At 43.8% G+C, this 21,276-nt stretch overlaps 1 protein-coding gene across 1 annotated transcript; it reads left to right on the forward strand.

The window, feature by feature from the left end:
* The first annotated feature begins 7,032 nt into the window (after window positions 1-7,032).
* LOC142299940 (transmembrane protein 17B-like) lies at window positions 7,033-17,888 on the forward strand. Its single transcript, XM_075341860.1, has 4 exons — window positions 7,033-7,150; window positions 13,919-14,022; window positions 16,882-16,995; window positions 17,574-17,888. Exons 1-4 carry the CDS (start codon window positions 7,033-7,035, stop codon window positions 17,886-17,888), a joined length of 651 nt encoding a protein of 216 aa, XP_075197975.1.
* The last annotated feature ends 3,388 nt before the right edge of the window (window positions 17,889-21,276 follow it).

Raw genomic sequence — 21,276 nt, forward strand, 5'->3', positions numbered from 1 at the left:
GGACCGCACAATGGTGTGATCCATGAAACATGAACCAGAAAAACACGTACATTTAAAATAAAAAGCTTTTTATACTCCCCTTCTCCAGCGATGCTGTCTTCAGCTGTTGCTGTCTCTGCTTCTAGGCCGGCTAATTATGCTCATACATATTCACTGCACAACTGACCTGGAAGCAGCAGCAGAGGGGAGACAACAGCCAGAGACAGCATCGTGGGAGACTTCAGCACCACGGACAGCAGCGGCATTGTCAGTTTACTATAAGTGCCTGATCTCCATGTATTATGACGGATAGCACACGTAGATCACACGTGTGCCAAAATCACTGTACACAGAGGGACAAAAGGACCTTTATTATGTCACTGAAAAATGTGTGTGTTTTTCACTGACTTGTGACGGGCGCCTAAATGGAAGGGCTATGAGATGCTAAAAATTAAATCTAAGCATACGTATAAGAACGTGGGTTATATATTCTATAAATATGTTACTTGTGACTAAGTATCTCTAACTATGGTTTAGAGAAGTAGCACTAGAGTACTCAATGAGTTAAAGTAATTATCTCATACCTCTTTAATTGTTAAAATTGCAAAGTGTTCATTAAAAAACAACTTTGTAATTTATGTCTTATTAAAAATCCTCTCCAGCTTCAAGAACAGAAAAAAACTGATTCTATAGTTGACTGCTGATTGCCTTGCTATACAGCTTGGAAGTGTTACTCTGATGCTCACCAAATTACTGCATCCAGCCACCTTGTTCCCATCTAAACGATCCTATCCCAATATCTAGTAGGTGTAATAATAATAATATTAGCAAATACCTCCACATAGAAATGCAGTATAGTTCTTCTGATTCACTATGCTGCTTACCTCATGTACAGGGCATTGCAGGACCTTAGATATCCATGGTTATGACCACGCATATAGTCACAGATAGTTAGTTGCTGGTGCTCATAACCATGGATACAAAAGGTCCTGAAATGCCCTGAACATGAGGTAAGCAACATAGAGAATCAGAAGAACTACACTATATTTGTAATTGGAAATATTTGCTAATATTATTTCCCCTACTATATTTTGGGCTAGGATCTTGGAGATGGGAATACCCCTTTAAGTCCCAGCATCCTCCAAGGCAAAGCTACCTCTGCTAACCACACTGGAGAGAGCAGTTCAGACCTGAGGCACAGCCATGCTGCCAGTCTAATATTATTCTAAAATTCATCTAATATTTAGGAACGCATCTCCACCTGGCAAGCAGGAAACCGGGAGGCAGAGGAGTGATGAGCTTCTGAAGGCTAAGCTGCACAACCATTAGGAAGTAGAACATCCTGTTTCTGAAAAATAAAGACTGTAAAGTACTGCCCATAGCAATAACATTTTGCAAGACACTTAAGCCCGCTTTACACGTTGCAATTTCGCATACGATTTTGTATGCGATTTGCAATGCCTCCATCGTATGTGAGGCACGTTCAATTTGTTGAACGTGCCGAACATACAAGTAACCCCCCGTCGCACATACTTACCTTCCATACGACCTCAATGTGGGCGGCGAACGTCCACTTCCTGGAGTGGGAGGGACGTTCGGCGTCACATCGACATCATGCGGCAGACGGCCAATAGATGCGGAGGGGCGGAGCTGAGCGGGACGTAAACATCCCGCCCACCTCCTTCCTTCCGCATTGTGGGCCGGGAGCCGCAGGACGCAGGTGAGATCTGTTCATCGTTCCCGGGGTGTCACACGCTGCGATGTGCGCTACCCCGGGTACGATGAACAATCTGACGTGCAATTCTAGAGACAGGTACGATGTGTTTGCGATGAACATTTTACCGTTCAATCACAATCGCACGTACCTGTCACACACTGCAATGTACCTTACGATGCCGGATGAGCGTCACTTACGACGTGACCCCGCCGACACATTGTAAGATACATTGCAGCATGTAAAGCAGGCTTAAGGATCCAGTATCCAACTCCATTCTAGTCATCTTCTGAGTGACGTCACCACTCTTCCGAATCAATCTTTTTTAACAATGTAAGTCTATGGAGCCTCATTCTGAGGCTCCATAAACTTACATTGTAGAAGCCAATTTTAGTTCACACAGAATACAGTATTACCTGGAAAGTCTGAAGAGTGGTGACGTCAAGAAAACGGCAACACCGCAGGAAACTGGAAAAGACGGTGGTAGTTGAGCATATTAACACACTGCCATGACACTACACTACATACACATATACACAGGTTTAGCGGAAAAAAAAAGATCATGTGGGTTTCTTTAAAGATGTTACACTCTGGGACATTTATGGCACAAAGATAAGTGATAGGATATGCCATATAAGTCTGATAGATGCTGATCCTGATGTCGAGGCAGGCATGTATCTATAGAACAAGGCTTATCCTATCAATACTCCATAAAGGTCCCAGAAATAAAGGTCACACCATGCACTTGCACTATCCAGTCATTGTGTAGCACTTAACGAATGACTGGAAAAGTATGAGAAACAGCAGCTGTGGGGAGATAAGAAGCCCTCCAGAAATAGCAGCTTCTGCAAAGGTAAAAATGATCTTATCACATATAAAAAACTTGTGCAACATATGGTGCAAACACTATGGGGCCACTATGATTGCACAACGTATCAAAGGTTGACTCATTTTGTACTGTGGGATTATCTTGGACCTTCTTTGAATAAAATGGTGCCTTGTATAAAACATTTAAGCCTTGTCACAGATATGCATGTATAATCCCAGTCTGGCTACATTGATGTCTAGGTCTCCATACTGATTTACTAATAAAAATAAGGTGTCAAAACAAAATGTTTGGTCAAATTTTAGATTAAAGGTAATATCAAGAAAGTAAAGTTCTTAAGGATTAAAGAGGTTGTTCGGTCACACTTGTTGACGACCTATCAATGAAAAGTCATCATTATCAAATCTGTGGAGGTCTGACAACTAGCACCCACACCTATCATAGCTTATTTGCTCCAATGATGGAGGGAAGTAAATTCTGTAAACTGATATCACGCAGATAGTAAGTGAACAGTCAAACTAGGGTGGAGACATCCTCAAGAAGCTGAGATTTGGGAAGATATCTGTCATGCCCAAAACATTTAATATATCATTTGCATGTGGATTAAAATGTTAATATCTCGAGAATGCAGCAACAGATAAAAGAAATAAAGGTGTCAATGGATTTAGTGTTAAAGACCTACATGCCCATGAATGTAGATTGAAGGGGATGGGGGGTTATCTTACTGACAGTTTCCCTTAAGGGGTTATTCCTAACTTGGCAAGTTATTACCTATCTATAGCACTGGTGATAACTTACTAATTGCTGGGGGTCTGACAGTAGGATCCCCAGTGATCCTAAGACTGGTCCTCTGAAATGTAGGCCGGGCTATTATCGGCAGTTCCATACACTGGTTTCCGGTGTGATTTTCATATTGTCCACAGCTGTTACTGTGACGCCCTGGACTAGCCAGGTAGTCACACAGTTAGACCCCCCGCACAACACCTGTCCCCTAAAAAGGAGTCATCAGTCAACCACAAAAACCCTAGTCACCTCCCTCAGTGCTTGATGGACATGCCAGGGGGGCGGAGCCAGGCGGTTGGCATGCGCACCGAGTAGTTCAGAGGGCCTGAGGCAGGAAAGAGTCAGATCAGTTTTTCATAGTGTTGAGGAGTGGAGGAGGTGAGGCCTGTGAGACAGGCTGGTGACAGTCTGACAGATGTGAGGGCCGTAGCCCGAACACCTTGGCTAGGAGGCAAGCGGTGGCCTCAGCCTGCAGGAGCTGGGAAGACGGCTCGGTGGAACCGTGGTGGACCGGGACATGGTAGTGGCCCGCCGGTACCGACCCGGGGAACCGACTTGGAAACCGGAGCACACAGGGGGGTACTCAGACCCTGAAACGAGGTCCAGAATCCACTGGACTGAGTTAATTAACTGATTGCGGTCTGGACTATAGGTCCTTTCCCACCCAAGTCCCGACTGAAGACAACAGCCCAAGAAGGGGGATAGGAAGCCACCAGACAGGCAGAGAGATCCCACGGGCCAGCGTCTGCGGGCAAAAGGGCTCTCCCGACATTCACAAAGTCAGGGAGCGGACTCCCGTCGCTGAAGCACAGGCAGCCCACATACACAACACGGTGCAGGAGAAAGACCAAGACTACCGAACCGGGTGGGTGACCAGACGTAGCCGGCTGCGGGCACCGACCACCATCAATTTGGTTTACCAGAGACTTGTGTGTGTCAATAACAGTGAGTAGAACAGTGCCATCTAGCCGCGCACCGCCCTGCACCGCCCAGCTATCCCCAACGAGCCCCAGGGCCACCATCCCTGCCCATGGAGGGGTTAACATCTTGCTGCATTACCATCTCCTCCGGGTGCCCCGTAACTGCAGCGGTGGTGTCTACCTTCACCATATCCCGTGGGTGGCGTCATGAACTCAAGCGCGGCTCCAGCCGTGCACCTACCTAACCCCCACCAAAAGCGCCAGCATCCCCTTTTCAGAGCGAAGTGACCCCGCGTCCGGAGGCGCTCGAGCCACCCACCAACGAGCCTGGATCCGAGCGGCTCGGCTGCAGCCGAGCGCGGGGCGGTACATTACTTGCCACAGGTGAGTTTTAATGAGCCTCACATGCTTGAAACAAGGTTGTTTACTGACAATTTTGGAAAGATGCAACAATTTTGCCAGGCCCATTTTTGGAGCGTTGTATGAAATTGTGTCCAATTTGCCTTTTTAGAAACAATTTCTGGCACTTAATAATCTCATAGTCTGAACTGGTGCATACTGAACATGACATACAATATTCAAAAATAGCAGTTGCGCTCAAGTAAAGGGAAGGAAAAAAAACAAGCATGTAGCTGGTGAATATTGTAATGTGAATACGCATTACTGCTAGGAAAACATGAAAAAATTTGTTTGAAAAATATGAGTTACTTAGCAAATAAAGGTGGCCAAATTTACTTGTGCCCAGATACCAACATCAAGGTGTAATCTCATCTGGGTCCTACTCTAAATGCTATGCCTCTCTTGTCCAAGCTGAATTATTATATGGGCTAGAATAGAATCTGCAAAAGAAAAATTAAAAACACCTGAAATAACTGGGAGGAGTGCGCAGACAAAGAACATGACTCCGTATTACAAACTAGAACGTATGCACCAGATCGGACTATGAGATTAGGAAGTGTCGGCAATTTTCTCTAGTTTGTATTATAGACTCATGTCCATATATATATATATATATATATACACAGTGGAACCTCGCTTAACGAGTAACACACTTAACGAGAATTTTGCTTAACAAGCAAAGCTTTCTGTAAATTTGTAACTCGATTTACGAGAAAGTTTTGCTGTGTGAGCAAAATCCTCACTGCACACACTTCCGGTTCCGTACATCCACCGCGCTCTAACCCGCACTTGCAGTCCACACAAACACACACATGCACGCACAAACACACACATGTACGCACAAACACACATGAACATACAGTATTATGCTCACCTTACCTTCTGTTCCACCGCCGGCCTCATAGTTCTTGTAGTTCCCGGGTACATTGCAACATCCTCGCGGCGAACTACAAGACCCAGGAGGCCCGAGATGGAACGGAAGGTAAGGTGAGCATATAATATAATATAGTGTTCCTTCCGTTTCATCGCCGGCCTCCTGGGTCCTGTAGTTCACCGCTCCGCTCCACTCCAGGCTGTGCATCGGCATCCATAGTGACGAAGCAGGAACTTCCTGTTAGACGCTACTCAAAGGCAGCGCGCTGGCCAATCAGAGGCAAGCGGCTCTGCCTTTGACGTCAGCGCTGTGGCTGCAGACGTTCCTCCCTTGTCGTTATGGTAACCCAATACATGGCCCGGCCCCGTACCAGAACAGCAAGTCCCAGGAGACCGGCGATGCAACGGAAGGTAAGGTGAGCATATAATATGTGCGTGTGCGTGCTTGTGTGTGTTTGTGTGTCTTTGTGTGTGTTTGTGCATGTGTGGAATGACAGAATAGGGGACCAGGATGAGAAATTTAACACGTTGTGGAACGAATCGTCTGTATTGCAATGATTTCCTATGGGGAATCTTGCTCTGCTGAATGAGTAACTTGGTTAACAAGCACACTCCCAGAACGGATTGTTCTCGTTAAGCAAGGTTCCACTATATATATATATATATATTATACCAATAAGTGAACATATTTAATATCGCCAGTCCCAGATCAATCTGATCTATAAAACTGCCACATTATTTAACCCCTTCAGTGAACACCAAAAAAAAAAGTGGCGTAAAACTACCGTATGTTTTTTTCATAAAACCGCTGAACAAATAATGGAATAAGACTTGTTAAAAAAAACAAATGTAAGTAAAAATGATATCTCTGGAAACATGATCTTGTCCCACAAAAAACAAGCTCCAACAGCGAAAAATAAAAAAAAGTTATATTTCTCAGAATACAGAGATGCAAAAACAATTATTTTTTCTATAATATAGTTTTATTGTAAAAAACCGGCAAAGCATAAAAAATGATATAAATATGGTATGGCTGTAATTGTACTGACAGGAAGAATAAAAGAATATTATTACTTTTATCACATGTGGAATGGCATATATATATATATATATATGTATATATATATATATATATATATATATATATATATATATAAAAAAAAAACATTCCTGGATTGCTGCATTTGTTAATTCTGAAAGAAGAATAAGCACATCCAGTCACCTATACCGCACAATGAATGGAGTGAAAAATAGAAAAAACAACTCTTGCCCTGCTGTTGATTTGTTCACTCTTCCATCAAAGATCACCTCATAAAGTGACTGGTCGGGAAGGTGAAAACAGGTTAGGTGTTGAAGGGGTTAATCACCCCATATGTCTACATTTTAACTCTTTCATAAATTAAAAAAAAAAAGTTGGCTAATCCCTCTTGTGCAGCAGATTGAAATCCAATTAAGACATCACAATTAGCAGGCAAGCCTAGATTAATCTCGTCTGTTAAGAAGGGAAAGATGGTGTTGAAGCAGCGTGAGTTTTGACCATGTCTCTTCATACTCCTCTGCCAAGTAATATCCGCCATGGTCTTGCAAGCATCAGTGGTTCTTTCTTCATCCAGAACAAAACTAGAGATTCTCAGGAAAGTCATCCGTATCATAGAGGTAAGTAATGTGCTGTTTTCTATATTTATGGAGTATAGAGATCACCTACTCAAGACACATCAAAGTCCCAAATAATGCTCATCTTCTGAGTTGTGTTTTTTCTTTTATACATCTGTGTATTTGTTCACCAGTCAGAAGTCATTTTTTATTACCAGAAATATACAAATGTTGTGGCCAATGTAATATATAACTATAACAATAGTAGGATTTTATGTTGTACAGATCCAGATTTTATATTTAAGCATACAGAGGTTTCTTTTTCTTTGGAGCATTGCATGGCCTCTAAAGGCCCCGTCACACACACAAATAAATCTTTGGCAGATCTGTGGTTGCAGTGAAATCATGGACATATTGTTCCATTTGTACACAGCCACAAACCTGGCACTGATTGTCCACAATTTCACTGCAACTACAGATCTGCCGCAGATTTATCTCTGTGTGTGACAGGGCCTTTAGACTCTTGTAAGAGGCTTTATTATTCTGCCACTTTATGCTTGTGTCTTCAATAAGATGGCGCGTGTGAGAGCGCTATGTGCTATGTTCCTGAAATACTTCTACATGCTACTGCGTGCGTGCTGGATATAAATGTTATAACAATGTGTGTATATATATATATATATATATATATATATATATATATATATATATATATATATATATATATATATATATATATATATATATATATATATATATATATATATATATATATTTGTATGTATGTATGTATATGTTATGGCAGTGACGGGGGAGAAAGGCCAGGCAAGCTCACGGGGTGGAATAATAACACAAGACCTGACCCACATACTCCCACCTCGATGCACACACCACTCAGTGCATTTCTGGAAATTTTATTACACATTGTTCTGCAATCAAACATCCAACCTCTCAACTAAAAGTATGATTGGGTTCAGTATCCTAGCACCAGTATAGCACTGGCTTTAATGTATTCATGAAAATTCTGCTGCTTAGTTCCCTTAAGTCCCCATGCACACGATGCAGTTTTTGGTGACCTTTTTAGTCACCACAAACTGCATGCTTTTTCAAAGTTTTTGAGATTTCAGATTTGCTGTGCACACGTTGCTTTTTTTTCCGCTGCAGTTTTCTGGTGACAACAAAACTGCAGCATGTCAATTCTTTTTGCATTTTTCACCCATTGGTGATTAAAAACACAAAGAAAAATGCATGGTCATGGTCAAATCTTAAACAGAAGATGTGGGTTTTTTTGGCCACAGGGTGCATTTCTTTGGTTATAACAAAACTGCAGTGTGTGAACATACCCTAAAGCAGGGGTGGGGAATCACCGCCCCGCAATGATTTTTTTTCTGCGGCCCCCGGGCTGCCCTCCCGAGTGATGTATTTGCCCTCAGCATCTCCTTTGATGTCTATGCCCCCAGCCTCCCTAGTTATGTCTATGCCCCCCCCAAGCCTTCCCAGTGATCTATATTCCTCCCAACCCTCCCCTGTGATGTATATACAGCAGTCCCAGCCAACCCAAACCTGGAAAAGCAGTTCTGAAAAGCAGCAAGATCAATATTGCCTAAGGCTAGGTTCACACTTCTGTTGTTTTGCATCAGTCACAATCCGTCGCCTTGAGGAATTACGGTATCCTGCAAACTATTTTGCAGGAATCCAGTTTTTCCCCATAGACTTCTATTTAGTGATGGATTGCGACTGATGACCTTGCATTGCATCCGCTGCATCGCGGTCAGTTCATTTTTTAACTGACCGCCGGACGGTAGCAACGCAGAATGTAACGTTTTTCGGGCAGTCAAAATTAACTCACCGCGCAGGAATCCATCACCATCCGTCATGCTTGTAATGTATGTCTATGGTGCTGGATTCTGTCGTAATCCGTCTTACGATGGAATCCAGCGCTGGATTCCATCATGCTCTACTGAGCATGCCCAGCATGTTTGGCACACCCACTGGGCTGTCCCAAACACAAACTGATCATGACGGATCCGTCAAAAAACGGGCGCACAGCGGATGTAACGGACACGACGGATCAGTTTTTTCACAGGATTCCTGTGAAAGGAATCCTGTGAAAAACGCATCCGTTGCATCAGTTGACCTCTAAAAAATGACTGATTCGTTGCTGACGGACCTGACTGATTTAAAACAACGGAAATGTGAACCTAGCCTAATATTGCAGCTGCACCAAAGAGTAGAACAGAGGTCTCAAACATGCGGGCCGCATGCGGCCCCTCAGGCTGCTTCGTGCGGCCCCCAGGCCCATGCCCCTGTTAACTATTGCGGCCGGTGCAGGGGCCGCAGCCACCGTCTGTGTTTTATGTCAGATGATTGTTTTGCTGGCGCTGCGCTCTCAGAGTCCAGCGTTCACTACACAACTATTCCTCCAATGGAAACTGCCTGACCTCAGCTGCTTACCTCTGATTGGCGGATGGCTACGGCTGCATTGGAAACGTTGTGCACAGAGAGCTTGAGTCTGCGCGTGCAGCAGCGGCAAAACAATCATCTGACATAAATCACTGACAGTGGATACTGCCCCTGCACCAGCGGCGATAGTCATTGGGGGCACGGGCCTGCAGACAGCAAGAAGCAGAGATGAGGCAGCCAAGGGAACACGGGACAGGTGAGAAGAATGGTGTTTTGTTTTTTTTTGTGTGTATGTGAAGGATGGCACATTAACACCTTAGCGACCTATGACGTACTGGGTACGTCATTGCTCCCTGGTACTTAAGGACCCATGACATACCCAGTACGTCATCGCAAAATCGCGGCCCTGGAGTCCCAGTGGCTGCGATCATTTTGAAATACCTTGAATTCGGGGAGGAGGGAACTTCTGCCTGACCTCAGGATGGGTGGTTTCTCCTCCCCGGACCTACGGAAGCTGTGATTGGCTGAGCGGCGTTCGTCAGCCAATCACAGCCACTGTAATATTTTAGCCATTGAAAATGTTACGAACCAGCGTCGCCATAGCCGCAAGCAGCCTGCTGCGGTTCCTGTTGCGCCCAGGCGCCGGCTGCCGTTCTTGGCCGTGCCTCGGGTCGTCCAGTTGGGTGTTCCTTCCACCACGTCTAAGTGTGGAGAGGCGGCTAGTGCGCATGCGAGCGCCGATTTACCCCAGCCAGAGTCTAAGCCCGGTGTTTTGCCTAGTGAGCATGCTCAGCCTGATTGTGTTATGTCTGAGACTAAATCCTCAGTTCAGGCTACTGAGCATGCTCCCACAATTAACCCTAACAGCCTCTTTGCACAGGTACTTGGACTTCGTGCTGTGTCTAAGTTCTGGGATGTGCCTCCTGAGCATGCTCAAACTGATAGTCTGCTTTCTGAGCCTGTTGCTCAGGCTACTGAGCATGCTCAGGGACTTAGTGCACTAGAGGCTAGGTCCGGTAAGGACCTCACTGAGCATGTCCGTGACGTGGCAGGCCCTGATAGGGCAGAGGGTGTCAGGTGTCCTGATGACGTGGCAACTCCGGACTGGCTCGCAGAGGCCCACCCCTATGATCTGGCACCTCAGTATTGGTCGTCAGACGATGACTGGTGAAGTGTTTGGGGCGGACCCAGGTTATAAAAGGGGCTGGAGACAACATGGAGGTGCGCAGTCTTCACTTTTGCTCAGTCAGAGCACACCTCCATGTTAGAGCCTCATTGCGGCATAAGCCTATGTTGGGAAGCGGTAGGTAGGGTTAGGCGAACGGTGCCTGTCACGCCAAGATTCGTGGCTCGGCACATCAGGGTCAGGCGCCGTGCTTCCCTCCTGCCGTTCCAGTCTTGCTATAGCAGCCCAGTGGCGTTAACTGGGCTGCGGCTGCTGTGCTTCCTGTCCGATTGTGCCCCCTACGCACACGGACAATGCACCTGCTGTGCCACCTGTCCGATTGTGCCTCCTACGCACACGGACAACGCACCTGCTGTGCCACCTGTCCGATTGTGCCTCCTACGCACACGGACAACGCACCTGCTGCGCCACCTGTCCGGTTGTGCCCCCTACGCGCACGGACAGCATACCCCAGGACCCCTGTGGAGTTAACAGGGTGTTCCTTATCCTCCTCGGCTTCCCGGTCAACGCTACTGGTGTACCCATCTGGCCTGATGTGTCCTACACACACGTGGCCAGGCGAGAGGTGGCCAGAAACGCTAATCAGAGGACCGCTCGGCCTGACGTGTCCTACACACGTGGCCGACAGGGCGCTTTCGTGGCGGTCTTCCGGTCAACGCTACCTGGTTACCACCCGGCCTGACGTGTTTCCTGCACACGTGGTTGGTGTAGAGCTAGGTGCACCAAAACGCTAATCGGGTTGTCGTCCGGTCTGACATGTCCCAACACACGTGACCGGTTCCCAGAGTTCCTGGGTTATCTCAGAGCCATCCAGCTCTATAGTCTCCGCCTAACCCTCAGGTGCCAGCAGCTCCTTTGTCATCTGGAGCACGGTGGGCTCTGACTGGCGATTAGGATATATACCCCCTGGTCCTAATCTGCCGGTCCCCCCCGTAACAGAAAATGGCTGAAACATTAAAAGCCAGCCATGATCAGTGAAGCTATAGCACTGATCATTGGCTGGAGCTGGGTGAACTCTGTTTCACCCGCCCCCCAGCTCTGATTGGAGAGACCGGCCTTGTGACTGATCTCTCCAATCACTGAGGATCTGGGGCCGGACACCACTCCCCTCAGCTTCACTTCGGCGTCTGTGGAAGCTGAGGAGAGTGATCGGTAAGTTATAGCCACTGCCCCCTTTCAGGCTCCGCCACATTACTATAGGATGGGGACATTACTATAGGATGGGGACAAGGTGGGCACATTACTGTAGAATAGGGACAAAGCTGGGGACATTACTTTAGGATGGGAACAAGGTGGGCACATTACTATAAGATGGGGATAAGGCTGGGGACATATACTATAGGATGGGGACAAGGTGGGCACATTACTATAGGATAGGGACAAGGTTGGCACTATACTATAGGATAGGGACATTACTATAGAATGGGACAACTATAGGATGGGCACAGTACTACAGGATAGGGAGATTGCTACAAGGGGACAAAGATGGGGAACATTACTATAAGATGGGGACAAGGATGGACACATTACTACGGGATGGGCACATTACGATAAGATGGGGACAAGGATAGGGCACATTACTATAGGATGGGCACATTACAACAAGATGGGGAACATTACTAAAATATGTTGGCCACAATTTCTATATAGTGCTAACTGTAAAACTATTAGTTACAAGAAAGGGATAAAATGTAAAAAAAAATAGTGAATGACTTTTTTTTTTACCATCAAAATTTTGTTTTTTTTATATTTAAACAAAGAATGTGCACATTTGTTATAATAAACAAACAAGTGAAAAATGTTCAAAATCAGTGATCCAAAGGCGTGTGAAAAAAAAATAATATGGTACCAATAAAAATGTCACTTTGTCCTGCAAAGAATACAGCCCCCCAAATTATTTTTTTTTCCTCTGTACGGCCCATACACCCAGCCGAGTTTGAGACCCCTGGAGTAGAAGCTCCAGCTGCCACAGTGAGTGAATTGTTTGACCAAATATAGCAGGGTAATTTTCAAGTTGATAGTTTTGTGCGGCCCCAGAAGGTTGGTAGAAATTTCCAAATGGCCCCCCGACAGAAAAAAGGTTCCTCACGCCTGCCCTAAAGGGTCAACATTGATTTTTAGGACAGTTATCATTGATAGGTAACACAACAGACCCTGTCCTTTTAAGGCCCCATCACACACAACAAGATCGCTAACGAGATTGTTGTTGCGTCACTGTCTCTGTGACGCAGCAGTGATCTTGTTATGTGTGACACTTACCAGCGATCAGGCCCCTGCTGTGAGATCGCTAGTCGTTGCTGAATGGTTGGGACCATTTTCTTCAAAGGCTCTCTGAAGAGGTTGTTTGCATGTAAAACAATACTCAGCAACTGTGTTCTGTTGGCTATCATGTATACAAAGGTGTTATCTTTTAAAATAATTACTTCTAGAGGAGAAATGTTGTACATATGACAGCCAGTACAGTCTGTACAGAAGCCCATATCTTCTCCATACTAAACTGCACCACTGTATAAGCTGTAAAAGACCTACTAAAAAGTAGTATAATTATGTTTTTATAAATTCAAAGTTAGCTAAAAGTGATATACTGTACATCGACTCTTGTTCGAATATGGCCACAAATCACTGACGATTCGCCCCATCAGTATGTACATGGGCGGATCGATTTACGTTGTGCTGCAATGACGACATGTCTAATCACAAAATGCTCCGGTGATCCCTTACCTAGCCAATGGATTGCAAAAGAATCCACCCAACCCTAGTGCCTGATACCATGGCTTGTGCTTTTTAAGTGAATGTATACCCCAGCAGGTCAGATTTATATCTATAAAACACGGTGGTTTATTCTAAAGACAATATATAGTATAAAATCAAAGGCATACAAAGGAATATTGTGGTCCCATTGACTGGTATGGTTTTATCATGGCTTTGTCCAACTTTTGAAATTCTCTTTCACTATGTTATAAGGGTTGTCCAGGGGGATAAAAAATGTCTGCCTTCTTACAGAAGCAGCACCAGTGCAGAGTAGAGGTTGTATTTGGTACCATTGAATCAATAGAGCTGAGCTGTAATGGCAGACACAATCTGAAGACAGACTTGTGTGGTTTCGATAAAAGGCATCCATATTGTTCTAATTCCGAACAACACCTTTAAAAATAAAAGAATTCTATTATGAATTTTGTCCTACATGGCAGCTTCCCACAAAGGTGTGTTTAAATAACGGCCTTCTTCTTGTGTTTCTGCAGGACATGAGGTGGTGTCCAGCCTTCCCCTACAGATGGCCTTGTATTTTAATGTACTTTTCTTTCCTATATGGTTTATTTCTGAGGTCATGATGCTGGAGCTGAAGGTGAGGAGACGTAGTTGATTCTGTGATTTTCTTTAATATAAACCTACAGCTAACAGATAAAGCCTATATGGAAAAAAGTCATGTAACTTTGAAACCAAAAATATTGAAGTACAAAACATATAGGTATTTTTTTTTTTTTGTAAAATATGTAAAACCTCTAAATGCATCAATTCATCAAGAATAATAGACTATAAATATTCTGCAGATCCTCTATTAATATATTTTGTATCTATTGGAACATCCAGTGACTGTTTATTATAGTATTCCCATTCCCTACATGTAAATCAAAAAGGTCAGTGGAGCCTCTGTTAGGAGTCTCGACACGGAAAATAGCCAGATATCCCTCCGGGAAGGACCTAGCCAAGGAGTGGCTCTTTTTAGGAGACCACCATAACCACCATATTAAGTGGCCCTTTTACTCAATAGCTAGACCTTGACGAGTTTAAAGATATGACAAGAGAAATACCAAGGCCAGGTATCCATCCCCATACAGCTATTTCGGGTTATTGCCCCTCATCAATGTGGAGTAAAGGGGGATTTACAAGCTGCGACATCGCTAATGCGAACTCGTTGGGGTCACGGAATTGGTGACGCACATCCGGCCGCATTAACTATGCCGTTGCGTGTGACACCTATGAGCGATTTTTGCATCGTTGCAAAATCGCTCATCGGTGACATGGGGGTCCATTCTCAAAAATCGTTACTGCAGCAGTAACGAAGTTGTTCCTGCAGCAGCACACATCGCTCCGTGTGACACCGCAGGAACGAGGAACCTCTCCTTACCTGCCTCCTGGCCGCTATGCGAAGGAAGGAGGTGGGCGGGATGTGACGTCCCACTCATCTCTGCTTCTATTGGACGGCGGTTCAGTGACACAGCTGTGACGTCGCTGTGACACTGAACGAACCGCCCCCTTAGAAAGGAGGCAGTTCGCCGGTCACAGAGACGTCGCTAGGCAGGTAAGTATGTGTGACGGCTCTGGGCGATGTTGTGCGCCACGGGCAGCGATTTGCCCGTGTCGCACAACAGATGGGGGCGGGTACCCACACTAGCAATATCGATACCGATATCACACTGTGTAAAGCGGCCTTTAGATTCTGGCTAGGTGGGAGCAATGCCTAGTAGACCAGCAAGACAAAACAATCACTGATCTCAGAGAGACCAGCCAGAAAAAACACTGCTGGCAGCCAGCGAAGGCGCTCAACACAGTGTAATCCTAGGTGCATTGCCCCCTGGGAAATATGCAAATCAAAAAGGTCAGTGGAGCCTCTGTTAGGAGTCTCGATATGGAAAATAGCCAGATATCCCTCTGGGAAGGACCAAGCCAAGGAGTGGCTCTTTTTAGGAGACCACCATAGCCACCATATTAAGTGGCCCTTTTAGTCAATATCCAGCTCTTGACGAGTTAAAAGATTTTTTTAAAATTTGTTAAGGCTTTTTTGATTTGCATACTTCCCAGGGGGCAATGCTTTCATAAAGTTACAATGGGAATAACAGGTCAAATAAAAAGTTATCTAGAATTGAAAAATAAAAAATTGGAACTGTTACCATTCCACAGTATTAACCATCAACTGTAAAAGATAGAGATCCTTCAAGGGTTATTCCCATCTCCAAGATCTTATCCCAATATCTATTAGGTATAGTAATAATAATAATAAAAAATACCTCCAATTATAAATGTAGTATAGTTCTTTTGATTCACTATGTCTCTTACCTCATGTGCAGGGCATTACAGGACCTTCAGTATCCATGGTTATGACCACGCACATAGTGACAGTTAGATAGTTGCTACAGGTCATAATCATGGATACCTAAGGTCCTGCAATGCCCTGCACATGAGGTAAAACACATAGTGAATCAGAAGAACTATATATTTCTAATTGAAGGTATGTGCTAATATTATTATTATTATTATTACACCTACTGTATATTGGGATAGGATCTTGGAGATGGGAATACTTCTTTAAGGCCCCTTACACAGTAGACTTACTTATTGAGAGAAGCAGATGAGAAGGTACATGGCGCGTGAGCACAAGTATGTAAATCACATACTGGTGATCATGTGACAACTGCTCAGTGAATCCTAACAATGTGTACATTACGCACTTTTAGTAACCGGCAAGCTGCAATGCATGCTGAAATTTTGACCTCGGGTGGAATATCCCCTTTTGAGATCTTTGTCCCCATGTACAGTTCCAAACTATATAACCTGTCTTCTTCCTTGCTGAGCAGCTTTTCAGGTCATGTTGATATTGATACTTTTGTTATTGTTTCTTCCAACATATTCACAAGGTCCTTTTGCTGTTGTTCATTTCTTTGTATTTTTTGCACCAAATCATGTCTCCATCCTGAATGGTATAATGGTGGTGTGGTCCCATGTAATTCCTTGAAAGATGAATTTAGTACCTTTCAGGCATTTGCTCATATGAATTTACCAGGTCACACTTATTTTGCTATTATCTTGGAAGTTTTGTATTTATTTTGATATGATTTCAAGCAAAGAGGAAAGTAGACCTTGAATGTAGACCTTACAATGATGCCCCATGTGTACCTCCAATTAACTAAAATCAGTAACTTCTCATCTTACACACATTATTTTCAGAAAATTTCCAAGGTATTTTAAAGGCACAGTGAACTTGGCGTATGTAAACGTCTGACCAACTGGAGTTTTGTTATAGTGAAGAAACAATCAGTTTGTGAATATTTGCTGGAAATAATGTTTGTGCTGAGTACAAAGTAGATATCTGGAACATGGTGCTTAGAGTAGAGTTTGATGACCGGGGGATAAATATACTATAAGTTGTAGTGACTTTAATTGTGTGTTTGATAATGTCCGCCTCTAAAATTCCTCTGTTTTCCAGTATCACTTGCTGCCTGGTTACTATCAGCTCCTCCTAATAACAGCAGTCACCATTCTCACATTAATAGAAAGCCTGAGACTTTACCTGGGATACATTGGAAATTTACAAGAGAAGGTAGGTTACATGTGGAGGAGCGTGGGCACATCTGAGGCATTCATTGATAAAACAAGCACGAAATAAGTAATAGTACAGACGTGGTATAAGGGTTATGTCGTGATCATTTTGTAATCGGCGGCCATTTAAGAACACTTTGCTCCACTTCTCTCACTGTTGATATACACAAGGCTGAAAGCAGTCTATAGGTTCTGACCTCCAAAGAAATACAGATATGCTTGAATAAAGGAAGATTCCCAATTTTGTGTTTCCCTAAATTCTCATGGAAGTCAAAGTAAAATGGCTTTATGTGACTTTCATATATTTCAAAATGTCATCAGGTTTCTAGACATCTCTCTCCAAGGCCTCCTCCTTCAGGATCTGCTTATAATGAAATGTAAGCTTTAGAGGAGCCCAAAATAAAGGAGAGAGGGCAAGTCGAGAGCACGTACTATGCATTTCTAGGAGACATGGGTGTCCAAAGACCAGATGAGGTCACAAGCATTCAAGGATGAAAATCACAATGAATCAAAGAGCGTCTGTGTTAAATATTGTCTTTCAATGTGCTTTAATTTTTCCATATTCACTTTCTCTCTCAGGTTCCAGAACTTGCCGGGTTTCTGCTCTTGACATTCCTCATACAGATGCCGCTCATCCTATTCCTTTTAACAGATGAACAGATTGTGATTTTGCCCCTGGAGTTTGCCGTTCATACAATTTATATCATTTTTCTTAACTTTGAGCTATTGGCTTCATTCTTTGCTCTGAAAATCATGACACGACAACTCGCTACTCAGTTTTATTTACAGCGGACTGATGATTTAGAAGCCAAAGTCTTACCTGCCAAGGTCAAAACACAACACAGCCGGGGCTATATGACAGAACAGCAAAAGAAGAACGCCTTCATGTACTGATCTGGACTCCTCCTCACGTCATCGTTTGAGGCTCAGAGTTGAGTTATAATACTGTGCAAAAGTTTTAGGAAAGTGTGGGAAAAAAAGTGCTGCAAAGTATTAATGCTTTAAAAAAAATGGAAGTTGTAATTGTATTTTGTTAAGTGATAAAAATAAATTGTATGAACAAAAGAGAAAGCTACATGAAATCAAATTTTTGCCTTTAAAATAGCAGCAATTCCACTAGGTGCTCTTGTACGCTGTTTTTAAAGGAACTCAGCATGAATGTTGTTCCAAACACCTTGGAGAATCAACCACAGATATTCTGTGAATTTAGGCTTGTGAAAATCCTTCTGTCTCCAAGTAATCCAAGACAGATTCAATGATGTTGATCAGGGCTTTGTGGAGCCATAAAATCACTTTCAGGATGCCTTGTTTTTCTTTACACTGAAGATAGTGCTTAATGACATTGGCTGTATATTTGGGGTCATTGAACTGCTGCAGTAAATATATATTTTTTTAGCCAATCAGATGCTGTTCACCTAATAGTATTACATGATATGATGGAAAAATATCTGCCTGTAGTTCTCATCAATGTGAACACCAGGAAACCGGCAACATTAGGGCCATAGTCGCAGTGGCAGCTAAAGAACTTAAGCCACCATCACATATAGCGACTTACCAGCGATCCCGAAAACGATACAACCTGATAAGGATCGCTGGTAAGTCGCTGGTGAGATGTCACACAGTCAGACCTTACCAACGACTCAGTAACGATACAGGTCGCAGTAACGACCTGTATAACGATCTCTGCTGTCATTGGGACCCTGTCACACAGTGTCAAACATAGCGATGCGTCCTGCCCAGCAGGACATCACCTTTGAAGAAAACAAACCAGAACAGTGTGTAATGATCAGTGATTTCACAGCAGGGGCCAGGTCGCTGCTTATTGTCACACAACGATATCGCTGGTGAGACCCCTATTACGTCACAAAACCTGTGGCTCAGCAGCGATCTCGTTATGTGAGAAGTACCCCTTAGTGCTACAGATGAAAGACACATCACATTTACTTCAATATTGGAAGATAGCTGGTGGAACTGCTGGACAAGAACCAGCAGCAACCAGTGAAACTAGCTACAGTACACCAATCTACTACTTGGAGAAGTCTGGCCAGAAGTGGGCTTCTTGGAAAAATTGTGGCCAAATCCTATACCTTCGAGTATTACCTACAAGGTCAAGTAACTAAATTATGGAAAACATCATAACAGGGGTGCAGAAAAATAACAGTAGGTGCGATGGACTGATGAGGCAAAATCTGAAATATTTGACTTAAAGAAGGCAGTTTGCTTGTTGAAGGGCTGGAGAGCAGTAGAATAATGAGTATCTGTAGGCAACAGGGAAGTATGGTGGAGGGTATTTGCAATTCTGGGGCTGCCTTTTATCAAGAGGAGTTGGGAATCTGGGCAAGATTAGTGGTGTCCTCAATGCTGAGACATAGGTAAAGTACAAGGAGTACTAGAAATGAGGATATAGTCCCCACAGAGCCCTGAACTCAACAGCATCTAGTCTGTGCTTGTATAATGATACAGAAGTGTTTAAACAAGCCTACCTCCACTAAAGAACTGTTGTTAGCTATTGAAAGATTTTTTAGAAAAACCTCTGTGGAGTTCCTTCAAAATCTGTGTTCAAGTGTACCTAGGACTGAAGCTTTGATGCTGTTTTGAAGGCAAAGTGCGGTCATATCAAATATTGTATACAAATGTAAACTATATTTTACCAAGCAGAATCACACAGTATTTTGATAAAATTTAGACTATTTTGTCCATTGGGAACAAAACCCTGTGAGACTGTAACCTGAATGCTAGTATAAGCTATAGAGGCTGAACACGCTTGTTTTTGTGTTTGAGTGACACCTTGAGGTTAAATCCTACAGTTCAGAAATGTAATCTTGGATGTGAAATCTGTGACTAAACATTTATTACCATAATTTAAGGACTAATTTAGTCCCAATGGTAATAAGAGTAGAGTGCAGTCTTTAACTCCAAATAGCAGCCCCTTGTACTGTCCATTCATTACACTGATCAAGTATGATTAAATGCAACATTATATCTCATCCCAAGGGAGAGATTAAATATTCTCTAAAGTGTTTTTACCTCACCATTGTGCAGAGAGACTAGACAGTCCTGTTTTTTTTTTTCTTTTTTTACCTACAGTGGAACCTCGATTTACGAATAATCCAGTTTGCGAGTATTTCGCTATACGAGCAAAGCTTGCTGTAAATTTGTAACTCCAGTTTACGCGCAATCTTTGCTGTACAAGCAAATACTCACCGCACACACTTCCGGTTCCGTACTTTCACCGCGCTGTGACCCGCTCTTGCAGTCCACACACACACATATTATGCTCACTTTACCATCCGTTCCATTGCCAGCCTCATGGTTCTTGTAGTTTGCCGGTACAGGATGTGTATCGGGTAACCATCGCGACGATGGAGGAACTTCCGCTATCAGCCGCTACTCAAAGGCAGTGAACTGACCAATCAGAGGCAAGCGGCTCCTGCCTTTGATAACAGCGTTCTGGCAGAGGAAGCTCCGGCATCGGTCGCGATGGTTACCCGATACACATCCTGTACCGGCAAACTACAAGAACCATGAGGCCGGCGATGTAACGGAAAGCAAGGTGAGGATAATATGTATGCTTGTGTATGTTTGTGCATGTGTGGAATGGCACACAAGGGGACCAGGATGGGACATTAAACAAGTTGTGGAACGAATTGTCTGAGCTTTCATTATTTCATATGGAGAGAGGGGAGCCAGCACGATCTGAAAATGGCATGCATCATATAAAATGTGCAAATTCACAGATTTATTCCAACTGTACTGTAATATAAATGAGATTTTTAGCAAATAATTGATCAATTCTTTGAGCCACCCCTGCCAACGTCACGGCAAATCTCAATAGGGGGGTCCTACTCTATATTCTGTATTTCATGTGCCATGCGGCCTCCTAGATAAAGTTAAAAGCAGAACCATAATGGAGCACACATACCTGTAACCTGTATATATAACCGCTTCTATGTTGCAAAAGAGGCAATTGTGGATAGAGGCCAGCCCAGGTCCCAGCATGTGGAGCAAGCTCTACACATACCAGGACTATATCAGAACTGACCCTCCCAGTGCCAGACAGCAACCATTGATAAAGGCGGACCAGATCCAAGTATGGTGCTTAATTAGCAATGCCTGTGGAAAGGGTGAGGCAACTGAATGTGTACAGCTACCAACAGGAGGAATATATTGCAAACCAAGATCAGGCGTGCATAGCATGGTAGTGACCAGCCACCAGACATTTGTAGCATAACTACAACCAAACAGAGAGAGAGAGAGGAGCCAGCACGATCTGAAAATGGCA

This window comes from Anomaloglossus baeobatrachus, chromosome 1, assembly GCF_048569485.1.
Source record: "Anomaloglossus baeobatrachus isolate aAnoBae1 chromosome 1, aAnoBae1.hap1, whole genome shotgun sequence".
Taxonomy (NCBI): Eukaryota; Metazoa; Chordata; class Amphibia; order Anura; family Aromobatidae; genus Anomaloglossus; species Anomaloglossus baeobatrachus.

Coding starts and splice junctions, on each gene's coding strand:
- LOC142299940 (XM_075341860.1), top strand. CDS start 7,033: ATGTCTCTTCATACTCCTCTGCCAAGTAATATCCGCCATGGTCTTGCA. Junction 7,151..13,918: donor AAGTCATCCGTATCATAGAG/GTAAGTAATGTG, acceptor GTGTTTCTGCAG/GACATGAGGTGGTGTCCAGC. Junction 16,996..17,573: donor TTGGAAATTTACAAGAGAAG/GTAGGTTACATG, acceptor TTTCTCTCTCAG/GTTCCAGAACTTGCCGGGTT.